We start from the raw sequence: 20870 nt of genomic DNA, 5'->3' as shown, positions 1-20870 counted from the left end.
TTCCCAGAAAATGTGTTTAAATGAAAGTATGCTTTGAAATGCCATGCATATAAATTTATATTCAGCATATGAATTAGTATATGATGCATAATATGAATTGGTGTTGTGGACGCTTAGGTAAGTACCAGGTGAGTTATGTTTTGTTATATGAGATATTGATAATGTGAGACGTGATTGAGAGCTCATAAACCTGCACCCCGGGTGATTGTAATTTAGTCAGAGATATAGTACAGGTCTGTTTATGATGTCACCTCCCGCACCATATGCTCACATTGGATCCAATTTAGGTGCACAGTCTTGTCGTACAGGCCATTATAGGTGGTTCCGACTCGTAGGTGACTAGCGATTTATCGCACAGTTATAATGAGAATGTAGTAATGAGCATAATTATATTACACCCAGTCCTGTCGTGCAGACCATTACAGTGGTTCCGACTCGTGTGCAGTGTAGTGCCGTATAGGTCACTTGTGGTGACTCCGGCTAGATTGACTAATAAGCTATAAATTCAACTGTACAGACTTCTGCAGGGGTTCCGGTTAATATGTTATTTTCCATGAATTTATTTTCACCTAAGTTACTTATTCTGTTTTATATTTTTGGCATGGCATACTTATGAATATGGATATGTGAAGCATGAATTGAAATATATATATATATGTGTGTGTGTGTGTGTGTGTGTGTGTGTGTGTGTGTGTGTGTATGTATGTATATATATTTATATTCCATTTCTAGGAAAGTTATAAATGTTTTACGGCGAATGGTTAGAGCATTTGATAATGAAATGGTTTTGAAAAGCTTTACTTTTGCCCACTCACACTTTCTGTTTTGCGCCCCTCTAGGTTTTAGATAAGCTTGTTCGTTGGTGGCTCACGAGGATTAGTGGAGGTTCTGACAGACTATCACAAATGTAGGGCATCTTTGGGTGTCATTTAATTAGTACTTGTCTTCTGGACTGAACTTAGGCTACTTACGCTCTGATTGTGTATTCACACATATTCTAGTACTTGTCTTAACTAGTACTTTTATGAGTTGGTTTTCATTTATTCGTACTCTCTATTATCATTATTGCTTATGCACTGTGCAAATGGCTACATCACCCTCACGTGATGGCCAGCATGCCCTAATTCGGGTCGGGGTGTGTCCGGTATGATTTAGGGTTAAGGTGATTTTATAAAAAGCTGGTATGGAAAAAAGCTGGGAGAGTTTTTAGTGTTTAGTAAACACCCCAAGCCAGTTTTTTTTCAAAGTTTCAGATGAAAAAAAGCTAAAAAGTGGAAGCTGCAAAAGGAAGAACAACGTTGCCACGTCCTGGCGACCCAGCTCCAATCCGTTGATCAAGAATTGCAAATCGATGGCCCGATCGCCCATTTCTTCATCACCGCCTTTCTCCTCCCCTTCATTGCTTTCTCCGTCGCCATCCCTGCCTCTAGCTCTATCATCAGAAATGGGGAATTTTTCAGCCTTGAACGTGAAGCTGGAGCGCACAATTTCAGAAACCCTAGTCTTGTAAGTTCCATTAAACCCTAATTTGGAGGTGGAGTAAGAGAAAGAGGAGAAAATGAGGATTGGGGCGATCCAATTAGGGCCGAAGAAGGAGTGAGCATCGTCGTCATCACTGAAGAAGAAATCGTCGTCTAAGGTTCCGACGTGGGTGAGGTGAAGAAATGGGTGGTGTCGGTGACAAAGAGAGATAGGAGAAGGGGACTCAGCTGAAGATCTGGGAAAGCAGTGGTTAGTATTGCTGGCGCCAGCGAGGTCGAGGCAGGAGATGAGGGATTTGAGAGAAGGGTCGCAGTCGACGAAGGAGGTGAGGAGGTGGGTCCCATTTTCGACTACCATGCGAAATGAGAAGATGAGGAGTGAAAGGAAGACAAAGGTGAAGATGTTGCCAGCGAACAACGTCGTGGCTTGTCATAGCACATCTAGTATTATACCATTTTGGTCATTTCACACAGTCACAACTTTTTTACATAAAAGTTTACCAAACACTATCATACTGCTTTTTTTTCCAAAAGTATTTTTACAAAAAAGTTTACCAAACACTTTACTGCTTTATTTCACAGCTACTTATTCTCACAACACAACATAAGCAGCTTTTTTTCAAAGCATAGCAATACCAAACCAGAGCTCAAACAAAAAGTTGCTCGCGTCCTGACGACCTTGCCGACTGGTGCACCCTCATCTTCTTCCTCGTCTGGGGTTATGTCGTTGAGACCTGAATTCAGAGCAAAAGGGGTTGCGATTTGGTCCAATTAGGACTTAGGGTTTATCCTAATTGGAATTGAATTGGGGGAATTCGTCCGTTTCCGAAAGAAAAATCCATACTTTGCATTGTGATTGGCTTCGAGCAATGAGTTCTCACATGCGTTCGAACATGATGAGAAGGGGCAAAGCTCCTCCGCCTTCAACCCCAAAAGTGTGGCAGCGAAAGAAGTAATTTTCTTTCTTTCTTTTTTGCGTTCTGTTTTTTCGTAATTTTATTTTGGCGTTCTTCTTTTGTAATTACGTGCCACCAATGTTGATGGCTTTTCTTTGTTTTTGTCAATGAAGGAATTCGACAGACAAGAGTCACTACCTCAATAATTGGAGTTATTTTTCAATGTGATTGGAACACGGATGGTACACCACGTGTCACTATACAAATGATATAATATATGTGTTTAAGAGTTAATAACATAAAAAAATAGTATTTTTCACCACTTATATAAAAACATGTAGTGTACTACTCGTGTTCTGATCATAATAAAAAATTTCTCTAATAATTGAGGGATTATGAAATTGTTGTTTTTCTTCCTTTTCCATTACTATATGGAAAGCAAGTAGGAATATTTAAATTTTCTTTTTGTGTAAAGAAATTTCTTGTTTTATTGCTAGAAAGTATGAAATCACTGCAATATGTTTTACTATCAGAGTAGTTGTATGTTCACCCACATAATCATGTAAGGGAGTTTTCATGAAAAGGATTTGGGCTAAGTTTATTTTAATAAAAAATCATGATATAATTTTATTTAATGAAAAAGAATTAAATATTAATGAATTTTTTTAAAATTTTAATAAAAATGATAAAAGAACATAAATTTTAATGAAAATGACACAATCTTCATATAAAAAAATTAAAAAAAATATGGCGTGCGGGATCCGTGCGTCCATCATAGACACTGTTTATGAAGCTGGACACTATTTATGAAACTGAACACTATTTATGAAACTAAACGGTACTATACTATTTATTAGTCCAGTTTCATAAATAGTGCCTAGTTCTTGGTTATGATTCATAAACAGTGCTTAATTATTGAGTCCAGTTTCAAAAATAGTGTCTCTTTCTTAGTCCGGTTTCATAAATAGTACCTTGTTATTGGTATACTTTCATAAATAGTGCCTAGTTCTTGGTCAAGTTTCATAAATAGTGTCTAATTCTTGGTCCAGTTTCATAAATAGTGTATAGTTCAGTTTCATAAATAGTTTCCACATATTGGTTTAGTTTTAGAAATAATGCCTAATTTTTTGTTTTGTTTCATGCCTAATTTTTTGTTTTGTTTCATAAATAGTGTCCACTTGTTGGTCCAGTTTCATGAATAATGTCTAATTATTAGTCTAGTTTCATAAATAGTGTACACTTATTGGTCCAGTTTCATAAATAATGTCTACTTATTGGTCCAGTTTCATAAATAGTGTTTATTTATTGGTCAAGTTTTATAAATAGTGTCTAATTCTTCGTTCAGTTTCATAAGGTCTGAAACTTAGACCTTTTTTTATCCCCGTAAAAGCACCCATTACACCAAAAATGATGAACCCATAAGTGATCATTTAGATCAAAACCTTGAGAAAATTATGTTCTCAGTAATTATACTTAAAAAGTTGTTTTCAATTACCAAATTAAAATTCCATCACATTTTTTAGACACCTACAATAATTAAATGTAGTTCTCCATCCAATTATTTTAGCTCCATTTTGGAGAAATTTTTCCTTGTATGCGTAACACCAATGGTACACCATTGTTATTATGTAAGTGGCAGGAAATTTTATATTTTATGTTATTAATTTTTTAACACAAGAATCTCATCACCCCGTGTTTCAGACACATTGAAAAATCTCTCGTCAGCTTGACTACTATTGAGAAACAATACTACAAAAATAAAACTGAAAAAATTAATTCAATTTAAAGTCTTTCTCTTATTCTAAGCCTATATATATATATATATATATATATCTCTCTCTCTCTCTCTCTTAATGATAGCTAAAATTTGAAGAAAAAAGAGTGTGAAAAGGTGGGGGTGGAGGTGGGGGGTATGCGCGCCTAGTGTAAGTTAGGCCTGGCAAACGGGTCGTGTCTATCGTGTTTGTGTCTTTTTTGTGTAACACATGTTATCTTAATGGGTCGTGTCGTGTCACACCCGTTATGACCTGTTAAGAAAAATATTTTTTTTTCTTAAATTTGCACATACCACACATTGCCACATAAATATTACTTCAAAACATTAAAACACATTTGTCGTTTAAGTACTACATCTACACTCGAAAATAAGAGCCTAATAAACAAACATTCATACACTACTAGTCTATTACAAAATATTAAATGTGCCAGGATATGCAAAATGAAAGAGTTTTTGTTTTCAAGGTCGTGAAGCCTTTCTCAAAAGTTTAAACATTGCCAATGGAACTCAAAGCTTGCATGTTATTCCTTTTACAAAATTCTCAATTTTAATCGATCATCATGACATAAGATTTTGTGGTATCCACTAGTGTAAATATTTTAAATTGAAGATCGAATTCATTCATTGTGTTCATATAGGGTCAAATAGTGTAGCTGTAAAAAAATCATCAAAATGAGAGTTAAAATAACCGTTAAATCGTGATTTTCGTTGATAACTGTCGAAAAGTTTTGTCCCATTACTTGATCTCTGAATGTTTGTTCTTTACGATTTTTGGTGTATGCAATCTTGAAGCATATACAAACAAGTTTGACGGTTGGATCGTTGAAATTAGTTTCATAGAATGTGTATCCCATCAAAATGATAGATTCACTAACACTTAGAGTTTATTTACACTTTCATTAAGTATAACATAAGATTTTGTGGTATCCACTAGTGTAAATATTTTAAATTGAAGATCGAGTTCATTCATTGTATTCATATAAGGTCAAAGAGTGTAGCTGTAAAAAAATCATCAAAATCGGAGTTAAAATAACCGTTAAATCGTGATTTTTTGTTAATAACCGTCGAAAAGTTTTGTCCCGTTACCTGATCTCTGAATGTCACATCCCGGCCCGGGACGGATCACTTCCCAGGCTCACTCTACCACCGTAGCACGATATTGTCCGCTTTGGGCTTACCATTCCATCACGATTTTGTTTTTGGGAACTCACGAACAACTTCCCAGTGGGTCACCCATCTTGGGAATGCTCTGGCCTCCTTCTCGCTTAACTTCGGAGTTCCTACAGAACCCGAAGCCAGTGAGCTCCCAAAATGCCTCGTGCTAGGTAGAGATGGGAATATACATTTAAGGATCACTCCCCTGGGCGATGTGGGATGTTACAATCCACCCCCCTTAGGGGCCCGAAGTCCTCGTCGGCACATTTCCGGGCAGGGATTGGCTCTGATACCATTTGTCACATCCCGGCCAGGGACAGATCACTTCCCGGGCCCACTCCACCACCGTAGCACGATATTGTTCGCTTTGGGCTTACCATTCCATCACGGTTTTATTTTTGGGAACTCACGAGTAACTTCTCAGTAGGTCGCCCATCCTGGGAATGTTCTGGCCTTCTTCTCGCTTAACTTCGGAGTTCCTACGGAACCCGAAGCCAGTGAGCTCCCAAAAGGCCTCATGCTAGGTAGGGATGAGAATATACATTTAAGGATCACTCCCCTGGGCGATGTGGGATGTTACACTGAATGTTTGTTTTTTGCAATTTTTGGCGTATGCGATCTCGAAGTATATACAAACATGTTTGACGGTTTGATCATTGAAACTAGTTTCCTATAATATGTATCCCATCAAAACAATAGATTCACTAGCACTTAAGAGTTTATTCATATTTTCATTAAGTATAACATAAGATTTTACGGTATCCACTAGTGTAAATATTTTAAATTGAATATCGAGTTAATTCATTGTATTCATATAGTGTCAAGGAGTGTAGCTGTAAAAAAGCATCAACATCGGAGTTAAAATAACCGTTAAATCGTGATTTTTCGTTGATAACTGTCGAAAAATTTTGTCCCGTTACTTGATCTCTGAATGTTTGTTTTTTTCGAGTTTTAGCGTATGTGATCTCGAAGCATATACAAACAAGTTTGACGGTTGGATCGTTGAAATTAGTTTCGTAGAATGCGTATCCCATCAAAACGATAGATTCACTAATACTGAGTTTATTCATACTTTCATTAAGTACAACATAAGATTTTGCGATATCCCTTAGTGTAAATATTTTAAATTGAAGATTGAGTTCATTCATTGTATTCATATAGGGTCAAGGAGTGTAGCTGTAAAAAATCATCAAAATTGGAGTTAAAATAACCGTTAAATCGTGATTTTTGAATTGATAACCGTCGAAATGTTTTGTCCCGTTACTTGATCTCTGAATGCTTGTTTTTTTTCAATTTTTAGCGTATGCGATCTCGAAGCACATACAAACAAGTTTAACGGTTGGATCGTTGAAATTAGTTTCATAGAATGAGTATCCCATCAAAACGATAGATTCATTAACACTGAAGAGTTTATTCATACTTTCATTAAGTATACCACAAGATTTTGTAGTATCCACTAGTGTAAATATTTTAAATTGAAGATCGAGTTCATTCATTATATTCATATAGGGTCAAAGAGAGTAGCTGTAAAAAATCATCAAAATCAGAGTTAAAATAACCGTTAAATCGTGATTTTTCGTTAATAACCGTTGAAAAGTTTTGTCCCGTTACTTGAACTTTGAATGTTTGTTTTTTGCAATTTTTGGCGTATGTGATCTCGAAGTATATGCAAACATGTTTTACGGTTGGATCGTTGAAACTAGTTTCGTAGATTGCGTATCCCATCAAAACAATAGATTCACTAGCACTTATAATTTATTTATATTTTCATTAAGTATAACATAAAATTTTGTGGTATCCACTAGTGTGAATATTTTAAATTAAAGATCGAATTCATTCATTGTATGCATATAGGGTCAAGGAGTGTAGCTGTAAAAAATCATCAACATCGGAGTTAAAATAACCGTTAAATCGTGATTTTCGTTTATAACCGTCGAAAAGTTTTGTCCAATTACTTGATCTCTGAATGTTTGTTTTTTGCAATTTTTGGGTATGCGATCTCGAAATATATACAAACATGTTTGACGGTTGGATAGTTGAAATTAGTTTCGTAGAATGCTATCCCATCAAAACAATAGATTCACTAACACTTGAGAGTTTATCATACTTTCATTAAGTATAACATAAGATTTTGTGATATCCACTAGTGTAAATATTTTAAATTGAAGATCGACTTAATTCATTGTATTCATATAGGGTTAAGGAGTGTAGCTGTAAAAAATAATCAAAATCGGAGTTAAAATAACCGTTAAATCGTGATTTTTCGTTGATAACCGTCGAAAAGTTTTGTCTCGTTACTTGATCTCTAAATGTTTGTTTTTTGTGATTTTTTGCTGATGCAATCTCGAAGCATATACAAACAAGTTTGATGGTTGGATCGTTGAAATTAGTTTCGTAGAATTCATATCCTATCAAGTTCAATGATATATATATTAAGTAGATTTAAATTTATTTATTTTGTACGTATAACTCTTAAGAAACTGAATGATATGTATATTTAAGCCGATCCAATGGTCACCAATTTTTAATATTTAATTTAATATATATATGTATATATAATTATTGTAGTTTTTAGGGGTATAAAATTGTTAAATTAATATATATAATTATTATAGTATTTTTTTATGGTTATAAAATTATAAAATTAATATTTTTCTTATCGTGTATCGTGTTATTCACGTGTATACCCGAACCAGCCCGTTATCTTAACAGGTGCTTATCGGGTTACCCGATAACGACCCGATTTATTATCAGGTCGACCCAAACACCCGTTAATTTCGTGTCAGGAATTGTCAGGCCTAGCGTAAGTGGTGTTTTTTATTTATATTTTTTTTGTTCATATCATTAAATAAAGTTAGTATGTTTTTTTATTAAAATGCAAAGATTAAAAATCATTTTCATTAGTTTTCCCATCAAGTAATTATAGAAAATTGATGTGTAGAATGGCTCTATATATTCCATAATCATGTTTAGGAAAATTGTCATATTTAGTCTGATACTGCATTAAACACTTAATTAGTCAGACACTGCACCAAACACTTTATCCTGCTTAGTCCAAGCCAAACTAGTCCAACTTAGACCCTCAAGTTTGTCTAGTCTAAGATAGTTCAACACCAAAAACGCACTTTAAAAGAATTAAAATCCCTCAAATTCTTAATTGAATACACCATTCTAAAGTACAAATTGTACTTTTCATCTCTTTTTTAATAAATAATATTCTGCACTAATATATGTTATACATTTTAAATATAAACGTAATAAGTTCCGGGAAACGTGTGTTATTTTGCTGCTACGTAAATTTGGTCGACCGCTGCATTGTCGCATATGATGGAGCTCCCCCTCTGGACAACATAAAATAAAGCAACACCAGCTACACACGTCCCCATGTCCAGTCAAAGCCACTCCAAAACACACGCCGCTCAGCCGCCGCTTCCCACAAGTAGCAAAACCAAAACACCACTCCTCCACTTCTTCCTCTTCGTCACTTTCTTCTTCTTCTGCAGAGACATCAGAGTTACGCCGCATAAACTCGCATTCTGACACCCATGGCTTGCTCCACCGCTGCTCCGCCGTCCACCTCCTTCATCAGCAACAAGGTCCCTTTTGTTTTTTTTGGCTCCAACTTTTTTTTCTTCCAATTTATTTTTTTGTTGGGTTTTCACTAACCAGTGCTGAATTTGATTGAACCTCAGAAGGATCTGAATCTCTCTGCTTTCTCCTCCGCAACGCCGATTTCCAGTCAGAAATGCAAGAGAAAATCCAAGAAAATTTGCTCCGTCATAGCTCCGCAGCAATCGGAGCGCCAGCCCGCCACCACCGGCTCGGTTAGGATGAACTTTTTTCCATTGGTTTTTTGCAATTAGGATTGATGAGAATCCCCATTTGGCGGGTTTTTTGAATTGGGTTTTGGTTAATTTTCAGGTTAAGACCGGGATGACGATGACTGAGAAGATATTTGCTCGAGCTTCTGAGAGAACCCAGCTGAGTCCGGGTGAGAATGTTTGGGTTGATGTTGATGTTTTGATGACCCATGACGTCTGTGGACCCGGTTCATTTGGAGTCTTCAAGAAAGAGTTCGGCCAGAACGCAAAGGTACTTCCTTTTCTTCTCTTTGTTTTTGTTTTTCTAAATGCATTACTGTATTAAACACCCAAAAGACTAGCAGTGCAATCGGCAGCCATATTTTTCGGTTTTGAATAGCCTAGTTTACTGATCTAGACATGCTTTACAAACCAATAAGCAAAAGGGGTGGGCATAAATATTTTGTCAGAAGCAATAGGTTCATTGATCAAGTCGGGTCATCGTTGAGTGACTCTTCTAGCAACGGTAATGGTTACATTAGAGAATCTACTTCTATGCGTCAGGTTAGGCCACAAGAAACATTGTGCATGAATGTGTCCCAAATGGTTTCTGCGCATCACTGCAGGAGTCAAGGAACAATAGCATCATAGTGTAGCTTGACCCAACCCAACATTGGATGGCTGCAATGAGAAGGTTGTCTTTGTTTCTCCTTGTCCTAGTTCACATGCCCATTTCTGTGGGTAAACATCTTGTTGTCTGCAAGGCCAATACAACATATCAACATACAAGTCCTCTCTTACTGCTTTGTTTATGAATAACCATAACTAATCACAGAAATAAAGGAAAGAAGGAATTCATTTGCATTTAACTCATTGCATGATGACATATTTTCTTTGTTTAGCTCACTATTCATCATCTCTGTATGTGTGTTGATTATTATTGAAAAGGTCTATTTTTCATATCTGAGATTTTGTAATCACAGCAGTTTTTGTTGTCATGGGGTATAAATAGTGCTTCATTGTTTCGATATTGCAGGTTTGGAACCGTGAAAAGGTTGTTATCATACCTGACCATTATATATTTACAACTGATGAACGTGCGAACCGTAATGTGGATATCTTGAGGGATTTGTGCACCGAGCAAAACATCAAGTATTTCTATGATATCAAGGATCTAAGTAATTTCAAGGTGTGGCTTTTAAGTGTTATGTTTTCACCATGTTTTAATTGGTTTAATCATCGGATATTGAGTTTAGCTGACAATTTGGCAGGCCAACCCAGATTATAAGGGCGTATGCCATGTTGCTCTTGCTCAAGAAGGTCATTGCAGGCCGGGGGAGGTACTTTCCTTTGAAGAGTTCAATATTATTTTATGGTTTTTTCAGTCCAAAGCAGCAACCAAACACCTGATTTGGTCTTCAGGTTCTGCTGGGTACAGATTCTCATACATGTACTGCTGGAGCTTTTGGACAATTTGCTACTGGAATCGGAAACACTGATGCAGGATTTGTATTGGGCACTGGGAAGCTTCTCCTCAAGGTTTGGAGATTTTAAATATGTTTGCATTTCTGCTTTTCTGATCACATATAATTGTCACTCTCTGTCGGATTTCATGCGAATGGTTTAATTCCACGGATAGTTTAGCTTCCACTAATATAATATTGGTGAATATTGGCCCCTTTCACCCTGTTTGGCTTTCATACTGTGCTCTACACGTATTAAAATTTTGAGCCATTGTAATACCGTAGTGCTTCAATGGTTTTGGAGTTGTTTCTTACCTTTTCTTTTGTTTTATTTAAATTGTGATGGTAATAATGAGTTTCTAAGTTATTTGTAATAAATGAAGGGTTAATGAACCATCGTCATTGGTATCATGATCTTCCACCAGATATGTTATATCTACTGACTGATAGAATCATTGATTTTTGGCAGAGTATTTGACTTCAAACATCAAGAACTATGTATTTAGTTGTAGAAAGTAGTAGTATTTATGTTGCAATAAGTGATGGGAAAACAATATGAAATGACTTTGAATAGTAGGTAGTGACAACCAATACGATTTAAATGCTTGTTGCAGAACTTTTCTGCCTTCATTAGTCTTGTTTAAGTGTGGTCATGAAGGTGGTGATGGTTTTTTGAAAGTGCACTGGCAGGGATGATGAGTTTGTGAAACTTTGATATTGTGCACATGAAAGGATTTTAATAAATGGTTGATTTAGATTGATTTATACAGTTTTAGATTGTTGTATATGTCCTGGAAGCAAGTGTTGCTTGCGGTGTTTAGATACATGCCATATGAAACAACAGGCTCTAGTAGCATTTGCATGTGATACTCAAGTTTTATTAAGCACAAGTACCACGTCTGCAAGCCCAAGTTGAGATGTTTTCATCTTATATTATGTTCTGATATTAGGAAGTGGGGTTTTCATTTGATTTTTGAAGCTATGGGTTAGACTTTATAAAAGCCATTAGACTTGACTGTATCGAAGGCAATATCAGGAAGGGTACATATTGTAGCCTTACTCAACCTGAGGTTTGAATGTCTCAAAACAAATCATTGGACATTGTTAAAAACTTGGAAAACAGGAAAGTACACCATATAGTGAACCGAAAAGGGAGAATTATGCTTTTTGATAAGCTAAATGTGTTTCTCTTCCCAGTATGAGCTATGAGTGATCGAGGCTATAGCTGTAGATTCACAATTTCTGCTGTATTTCTATATCTCATACTTTAATGTTACAGTTGTTTGCAGTAATTTCTTTGAATTTTATTGTATTTTCATACTTTTCTGATTTCCTTCTAAAATTGCAGGTGCCACCAACATTGAGATTTGTGATGGATGGTGAAATGCCCAACTATTTGCTTGCCAAAGATTTGATTCTGCAAGTAAGTTTAACCAGGTCTCAAGGCATTTTTTTTTACTCAAGTCTGCATAGCATACAAAGAAGTTAAAATTATAAGAGTTAGACAGATCATATGATTTTATTACACATCCATCCTTGTTGTTTCCTTGATAAATGAATTTCATCTGGCAGATTATTGGTGAAATATCTGTTGCTGGTGGAACATATAAAGCTATGGAGTTTGTTGGCAGCACCGTGGAAAGCTTATCTGTGAGTGAATATAATGGTTGTTACCGCATGTATGATCAAAGCATTCATCTGGTTTTATCTGTTAATTACTCTTTCACAAACCTGTGCTGGACAGATGGAAGAAAGAATGACATTATGCAACATGGTTGTTGAGGCTGGAGGTAAAAATGGTATTGTTCCTGCTGATAGCACTACATTTAAGTACCTTGAGGTTAGTGCTACAAATCTTCAAATGTTACAATGGCTCTCTCTCCCTCTCTTTCCCCTCCTCCTCCTTTAGAGTCAGTAAAATGGGGTTGGGAGCACAACATTTTCTTGTTACAGTTAGGGTTTTTTTTTTAATTTAATTTAATTTTATATTTTTGTGGGTGGCTGTCACAAATTTGTTCGTTTTTTGAATGTCACATACATTTATGTTGTGTAGCACAGGCTATAATGTTTAATGTTGAATTGCAGGATAAGACGTCTGTTCCCTATGAACCTGTTTACAGTGATGCTAAAGCAAGGTAGTTTATGCTACTTATTATCCACATTTTGTTAGACCATTTCATGATCCAGTTTATAACGTTTGAACTCCGAAGCATGTATTTTTCTTTCAACGTGGACATGCACTCGAGAATCTTATGTTTAGTTTTTATTGTTGATGCTTTTTTACACACCTTTTAGATTTAATAACGTTTTAATGTCAGATATTTAAAATAGTATTTCCTATGGTTTTGAGGGACTTTTGACGCACTGATGGTGCATTTGAATTTTGACAATGTTATGTTATTGGATGAGACATCATTCTATGTTCATCTTTTTTAAAATATAATAGTATAATTGTCACATTTAAAGTACCATGTGGTCATCATCTTATGTAGTTTAGTTCAGGTTGTCACGGACTACCTTATCATCATTTGTAAATCTACAGCAGATGTAAGAGAATTGGATGTTAAGCATACCTAGGACTTGGATGCGCATATTCTTTTATATTCCTTTTTATAATATGCATATTCTTTTATTCCTTTTTGTAAGAGAATTGGATGTTGACTAACTTAAGATTTGTGAGATTTGGCCTTTTGGAATTCGTTTGTATTAATGAGTTTGTTTTGTGTGCATTTAGATTTCTTAAAGAGTACAGATTTGATATCTCAAAATTGGAGCCATTGGTGGCAAAGGTGAGCAGCACATAGATTGGTCTCTTATAGTTTAATCTCCCTTGTAGATATTCAATGATTTGTTATTTTGCCTCTCTTCCATGGTTAATTCATAAAAAGAATTGTTTTCCAGCCTCATTCTCCAGATAATCGTGCTTTAGCAAGAGAATGCAAAGATGTGAAAATTGACAGAGTATATATCGGTTCTTGTACTGGTGGAAAAACAGAGGATTTTATGGCTGCAGCCAGAGTTTTTCTAGCATCAGTAAGGAGTCAAATCTCTGTCACATGAGTATTGGGATATTGTTTACATATGCTGTAATGCTGACTTCAATCGACATCTGAATGTTTTTTTGGAAATTCTCTTTTCTTGGTTTAAGCTTAAAGATTTAATTCCTTTGCTGCAGGGGAAAAAGGTCAAAGTTCCCACATTTCTTGTGCCTGCTACCCAAAAGGTTTGTCAAGCTACAGAATTAAGTGCTTCGGTGACAACATCCGTATATATAAATTTATTAAGAAATTTTATGAAAGGCATGATAAATGAAATGTTGTTTATTGTATATTTTGAAATCTGCAGGTTTGGATGGACGTGTATAGTCTGCCAGTTCCGGGGTCTGGTGGCAAGACTTGCTCCCAGATATTTGAGGAAGCTGGATGTGACACACCTGCAAGTCCCAATTGCGGTGCTTGCATGGGTGGTCCAAAAGACACGCATGCACGCTTAAATGAACCTCAGGCGAGTGCATCCTTTCTGCAACACATTCATAAGGATCTAATGTGCTCTCCTGTCTTGGGGCAGCTGGACGTCACGCATTGTTGCATTTCACTATGTCGTCTTCGATAGAATTGGGACTGACTTCCCTGCCTTTGGGGGTTCATAACCCAATTTGCAGATAGCCTTGTTGCGAGGAGAACATCTTGGTTTTAGTTTCAATTGTATTGAAAATAAATACTGGTAGATTACTAACCATCTTGTCTTTGCAGGTATGCGTCTCGACAACAAACAGGAACTTCCCAGGCCGAATGGGTCACAAGGAAGGCCAGATATATCTTGCTTCCCCCTATACGGCTGCTGCGTCAGCTTTGACTGGTTACGTCACCGACCCGAGAGAGTTTTTGCAGTAGGCAGTTTTATCATTACAATCTGATCAGTGTCGTCATCTTTATATTCTGCAACTAAATGCTGTTAGATAGCAGAGATTACGGAATAATGGGTATAACATCCATCGTACAAGGTTTTATGTCTTGTGATTGTCGGGTAGCTGCCATATTGTATGTGTAATCGTTAGAGCATGTTAGAATGTATTTATGAAACGATGGAATAAAGAGGGCGTGTCGGTGAACTTCTCACTCTATGCGGCATATAGTCCGTTCCAACAAAGAACGGAGGTGAGTTATAAGAGCCAGTAACACGATCACAATCAATGGTGAGATGCTACTCAATACTAGTAACTCTCAGAGATTACTCTATGTATAACTAGAGCAAAGCTCTTATACTAATTCAAATTGGTACTAGGCGGAATATCCTGCTAATAAAAATTTAAACTTTGCACAATAGACGAGTCAAATGAACTAGCTAACTAGTTACTAGTTTTTCAGTGACAGAAAGTATAGTTGCAAGAACTAAACTTAATTGACTAGTATGTCTAACTAGTCAAAGTCTACCTAGATCTGTCTAACAACAAAAAATCACAAATTGGAACACATTCACATATATGTTCATTATGCAAACAACAATGACAAAGCAATTATGAATTAAAGTAGGCTGAATTGACTAGTCAAATTCACTAGTCAACCAAGCACAAATTCATTAGTTAACCAAGCACAAATCTATTAAACAGACTTAGTTTCCTACGAGTTATTCTAGTCAACAACAATTCAATTCATTACTCATAATATGCAATGTAAACTTAGTCTCAAACACATATCATATAACGACCCATAGGATGCATGTAACATATGCTAATAAATAAGATATGCGGACAAGGGTAACTAACAGAGAACACAAGAAGTTTTTTATCGGAAAAACCCACCTCTCAGTTAAAAAGCTGGGGACTCTACTAAGTCTAATTCACTAGTGCAAATAAGGTTGATACAAAGTACCACAACAAGCTCATTTCCAAGATCTAATCTATGAAGCAGCTTTACTTTTGTGTAACCTTACTTTGCACAAGATGGAGCCATCTTTAGTCTTCACGAGGAGGCAACTCCAACCTTAAACTCTTCTCCTTGTGGCACCGGGAGCAACACGTCCAATGCAAAATGATATGATGATGATGATATGAGATGTGGATTCAAATGACAAGTCAGTTTCTCCAGTCAAATAGTCGAAATAAGAAACTAACTAAGAATCCAAATAAAGGTCTATTGATTTGAAACTAAAATCTAGACCATGAACAATGCAAACCTTTTTCAAATATGATGTGGGTGAGCTATCACAAGTTTAAGGCATGAAAAAGGTGTATGCTGCTAGGGTTTCACAGAAACAAGAAGCGGAAGCTCAAAGAGCTTATGGCACTCTCTTGAAAATGCAATTTATCTAACCCAAAACAAAGGAGCATCTAAGAAGATTTAAGCAAACATTTTCATGGATAGTTTTGTGATTATTCAATGAAGAACTTTACCCAAAAAAATGTTTGATGCTTCTAGGGGATCTGAGTTGGAGAGGAAAAACAAAGATACTCCTTTAAAATATAATCTATCTCAGCCAAGGAGGAAATGAAATTCTCTAACACTATTAAACAAAAACTTTATTGTTGTAAATAAAGTACAAAATGACACTTGTCAAATGTAAAAACAATTTGAGCAAATCAATGATGAAAAGCTCAATATCATATAAAAGGTGTCAGTCAGCCCATGTATGTGTCTTAAATTGCGTGCCCAGCTCACATAAAAGCAACTTGCAATTCTGATGGGTCAACTTCACTCGTCAGAATGCATAAAAAATTTAAACATGAAATGCATATGCATGTACAAACCTTACTTGTGACGAAGCAACACCATTTGCACTTTGATCTTCTATAACCCCTACTTTATAAACCAAGTATCCTAAAGTCTCATCTAAGGAAAACTGATCTAAAGAGCATGTGTTGTACTTATTTACAAGATTGACAAGAAAAGCCAAAAACAACTAAGTCTAGACTTCACACACCACATACACAAAAGCCACCACCAATGTAGGTTTGCCACAAAAATGACAGACGCGACAAACTCACATTACTAGATTAGGAGCAATCCAAATGGCTCGCTAGACGCTTGGGTTTTAGAATATGACTTAACAATTTTACTTTTTAAGTTGTAAACTTGTATACCATCATAACCATGAACGGATGATTCTAGACGAATAAAAAAGTTCGCACAGTGAAAATATGCAAGTTACACTTGTACCTGAACAACCAACCAAGTAAGACCAAGAGGAAGTCGTTTATGGCATAAGTAAACAAGTAGGTAACATTCTTATATCATCTAATTCATAGTCTCATATTTCAAGTAACTAAATACGCTTATTGTGGAATTAAAATGTATATCAATCCTCAACAACAATTTGAATATGCCATTATTGTGAAAGTAAATGTATCGCAAATAGGGGAGATTTTTTTTTTTACCGAGAACATGACTCTGTACACTAGGTGTCATAGTACAAGTGGTTGGATATTTGAAAAAAAAAACTTCCAACGACTTTTATTTTGAAATTTGGGGTACCCAATCATGTCTCAAATGTGCACATTCGCAATGCATTGAAAATTTCTCCTCAAATAGCACTACTAATCTTCAATTATCCTTTACTCTATTTTGGGAATCCACGTGACGAAAATCAAAATTTAAAACTAATTTATTACTGTCTATTAGGGTAATATATCATTATATAAAAAAATAAAAGTGTGCATAATTCGCTAGACTTTTCACCTTTTACCCCTTCCACATGACAATCACACTACTAACTTTGGTTAAAATTTCAATAGAAACTACAATGTTAAATCTAAAGTACAAATCATACTTTTCATTTTTTTCCCCTTTTATATGTAACATTTTACACTAATATGTTATAAAGTGATTGATGGGTGATCGAGGTTGGTTAAGTGAAGTATGGTGTTTGAAATTTGTTCACTACTCTTGTAACCTCACTTTAAATATGCTTTAAACCGCTCAAGTTAATAAGGACGGCCCACCTATTAGGAGCGGGGGTAACAAACAAACAAACAAAACTAAATAAGTTTTGGGAAACGTGTGGCATGCTGCTTCTACGTACATTTGGTCGACTGCTACATTGTCTCATGATCGCAGCTCCCCCTTTGGACAACATAAAATAACTAAATTGTTAAACGTAATGCATTTTCTCTTTGTAAGTTGTATCAGTTGTTAAGTAGAGTTGTGTCTCTTGAGAAGAGCTATGTTTAGGAAGAGTTGTATCTCATTAGAAGTCAAGGGTTGTGTCTGCAACTCTTGGAACTAATCCAAGAGTTATGTCTATTATGAAAAGGTCTGAATGTTATTGTAAATATCCAATAAGATGGCCTAGTGTTGTAATCAATTTGAAATCAACAAAGCTTCAGTTTTCTATTTAAAACTCTCTTCCATATTCTCTCATATCCATCTTCCTCCAACAAATTTGGTATATCAGAGCCAATCGATCCCTCCGCTGTGTTAATCATGGCATCAAGTTCAAATTCCTCAACCATTGGAAATATTCAAAATTTAATGCCTATTTTCAATGGAGAGAATTATGAATATTGGAGCCTACAAATGAAGACCTTGTTTGTCTCTCAAGATCTTTGGGATCTTGTAGAAGATGGTTATGAGGAACCGGAGAAAACATCGACGGGAAGAGCGACACCGGAATCGCAGCAAGCACTTAAAGAAAATACGAAAAGAGATGCCAAGGCTTTATTCCTAATTCAACAGGGAGTAAGCAAAAATCTCTTTCCAAGATTACTTTCAGCAACTACATCAAAGAATGCTTGGGAAATACTCAAAATTGAGTTCCAAGGTTCACAGAAAGTGATCTCCATCAAACTCCAATCCTTGTGGCGAGAGTTTGATAATTTACTAATGAAGGAGAATGAATCCATTCAGGTTTTCTTCACAAAAATCTCTGGAATTGTTAACCAAATTAGAAGTTATGGGGATGCAATTCCAGACAAGAAAATTGTAGAGAAAACTCTACGCAGTCTACCGCCGAAGTTCGATCATGTCGTTGCAGCAATAAAGGAGTCAAAAGATCTCGCTGCACTTTCACTCCATGAACTAATTGGTTCTTTGGAAGCACATGAAAAAAGGATTAATAGGTTTACAGACCAATCCTTGGAGCAAGCCTTTCAATCCAAATTGGATTCGAAGGAGAAAAAATACAAACAAAAAGGAGAATCTCAAAAGTCTCAAAACAGAAAAAGTAAATTTCATTGGCGGAAGAATTACAACAAAGGCAACTATAACAACAACAATCAGCAAGGACGCGGCCATCAAAACAACCAAAATGGTAACTTTGTCCCTGAATGTTATGTTTGTAAAAAGATTGGGCACAAAAGTGCAGATTGTTGGTATAGTGTACCCGATGCAGAATACCCAACCATTCTCAAAGAGATTGCAGATATCAGAAAAATAATGAAGCCAATTTCACAGAAAATAATGATTCTCTAGAGCAACTATTTTATACATATCTCAACGCTCGTCAAGAACCACAAGATATATGGTACGTGGATAGCGGATGCAGTAACCACATGACGGGAAACAGATAATGTTTTGTCAAATTTGAAGAAAATGTGAATTCACAAGTCAAGCTCGGAGATGGAAAGCTTCACAACGTGGGAGGCAAGGGTATTATCTTTGTTCAAACTCGAGAAGGTACACCAAAACTAATCTATGATGTGCTATATGTTCCTAATTTGGCACAAAATTTATTAAGTGTAGGACAACTCCTACAAAAAGGCTTCTCAGTTAAATTTGATGATGACCACTGTGTTATTTCTGATAAAAAGAATAGCATTGTAGTGGCTAAGATAAAAATGACGGCAAACAAAGTCTTTCCGTTGATCATGACATCAAAAGAAAACTATGTTTTGGAAACCGAAAATGTAGAAGAATCACTATTGTGGCATATGAGGTACGGACATCTAAATCAAAGAAGTCTACGCCTCTTACACTAGAAAGATATGGTGGTTGGCCTTCCTTACGTTCAGTCCGAGAAAGAAATATCTGAAGGTTGTATTTTTGGAAAAATCCACCGCTTACCATTTTCACAATCAACATGGAAAGCAAGAGCCCCTCTTGAGTTGGTACATGCAGATATATGTGGACCGACTCGAACACCATCTTTTAATGGCAAGAAATATTTTCTTCTCTTTGTTGATGACTATAGCAGGATGATGTGGGTTTATTTTCTAGAACAAAAGTAAGAAGCCTTTTCATTTTTTCAAGTAATTTAAGGCCTATGGAGAGAAGCAAAGTGGATACAATCTGAAGACATTGAGAACTGATCATGGTGGAGAGTTCACATCAAATGAATTTTTAGAATTTTGTAAAAGCAATGGAATCAAAAGAGAATTGACGGCAAGCTACACTCCATAGCAAACCGGTCTTGCAGAACGAAGAAATCGAACCATTGTTGAAATGGTAAGAAGCATGTTAAAAGCAAAAGGTCTGCCAAATGTGTTTTGGGCTGAAGAAATTCATACCTCAGTGTTTATTCTCAACAGGTCACCTACCAAGTTCGTCAAGGATATGACTCTTTTCGAAGCATGGCATGGGTTTAAGCCAAAGGTTGATTTCTTTAAGATCTTTGGTTGCATAGCCTATGCACATGTTCCTTTTCAAAAGAGAGAAAAGTTTGATGAAAAGGGTGAAAAATATATTTTTGTGGGCTATAGTGACAAGTCCAAGGCATACAGATTGATTGATCCAAGAACTAATAAGTTGGTAATTTCTAGAGATGTTATTTTTGATGAATTCAAGGTATGGAGATGGGAAAACGAACAAGGTGAAATACCAAGATTTTTCGAAGAACCAGAAACATCAAATTTAGAAGAAACTCTGCTGCCTTAAAGTCCAATTTCAAGGGCAAGAAGTCCAATTCCAAGGGCAAGAACATCTGATACTAGTTCACCAGATTCAACTCCTAGACTAAACGCAAGAACGCGTTCATTGGCAGACATATATGAGTCATGGGATCTTGCTTTGAGTGCCTTGGAGCCTCAAAAATTTGAGGAAGTAGTGAAAGAAAAAATTTGGCAAGACGCAATGGAAGAAGAAATTAGAGTTATCAAGAAAAATTCTATGTGGGAACTTGTTGATCGGCCTAAATCAAAGGACATCATTGGACTTAAATGGATCTACAAGACAAAATACAAGGAAGATGGCTCAATCCAAAAGCATAAAGCTCGACTGGTTGCCAAAGGCTACTCTCAACAACCTGGAGTAGATTTCAATGAAACGTTTGCTCCGGTTGTACGAATGGAAACTATACGAACTGTGTGGGCTTTGGCAGCACAAATGAAAACTCAAGTTTTTCAATTGGATGTCAAGTCCGCATTTTTA

General features: G+C 36.0%; 2 protein-coding genes across 2 annotated transcripts; one reads left to right on the top strand and one right to left on the bottom strand.

The window, feature by feature from the left end:
* Positions 1–1206: 1206 nt before the first annotated feature.
* LOC126595346 (uncharacterized) lies at positions 1207–1839 on the bottom strand. The gene has a single exon (XM_050261670.1). The coding sequence runs from the start codon at positions 1837–1839 to the stop codon at positions 1207–1209; it is 633 nt and encodes a 210-aa protein (XP_050117627.1).
* A 6833-nt stretch (positions 1840–8672) lies between these two features.
* LOC126597419 (3-isopropylmalate dehydratase large subunit, chloroplastic-like) lies at positions 8673–14683 on the top strand. The gene is made up of 15 exons (XM_050264220.1): positions 8673–8905; positions 9002–9133; positions 9231–9401; positions 10146–10298; positions 10381–10449; positions 10532–10648; positions 11921–11995; positions 12145–12222; positions 12317–12412; positions 12658–12707; positions 13307–13361; positions 13474–13605; positions 13748–13795; positions 13918–14076; positions 14325–14683. The coding sequence occupies exons 1-15, from the start codon at positions 8855–8857 to the stop codon at positions 14463–14465; spliced, it is 1527 nt and encodes a 508-aa protein (XP_050120177.1). The 5' UTR covers positions 8673–8854; the 3' UTR covers positions 14466–14683.
* Positions 14684–20870: the final 6187 nt, after the last annotated feature.

Source organism: Malus sylvestris, chromosome 13 (assembly GCF_916048215.2).
Source record: "Malus sylvestris chromosome 13, drMalSylv7.2, whole genome shotgun sequence".
NCBI lineage: Eukaryota > Viridiplantae > Streptophyta > Magnoliopsida > Rosales > Rosaceae > Malus > Malus sylvestris.
The sequence above is the reverse complement of the archived record's forward strand: the minus strand, read 5'-3'. Positions and strand labels throughout refer to the sequence as shown.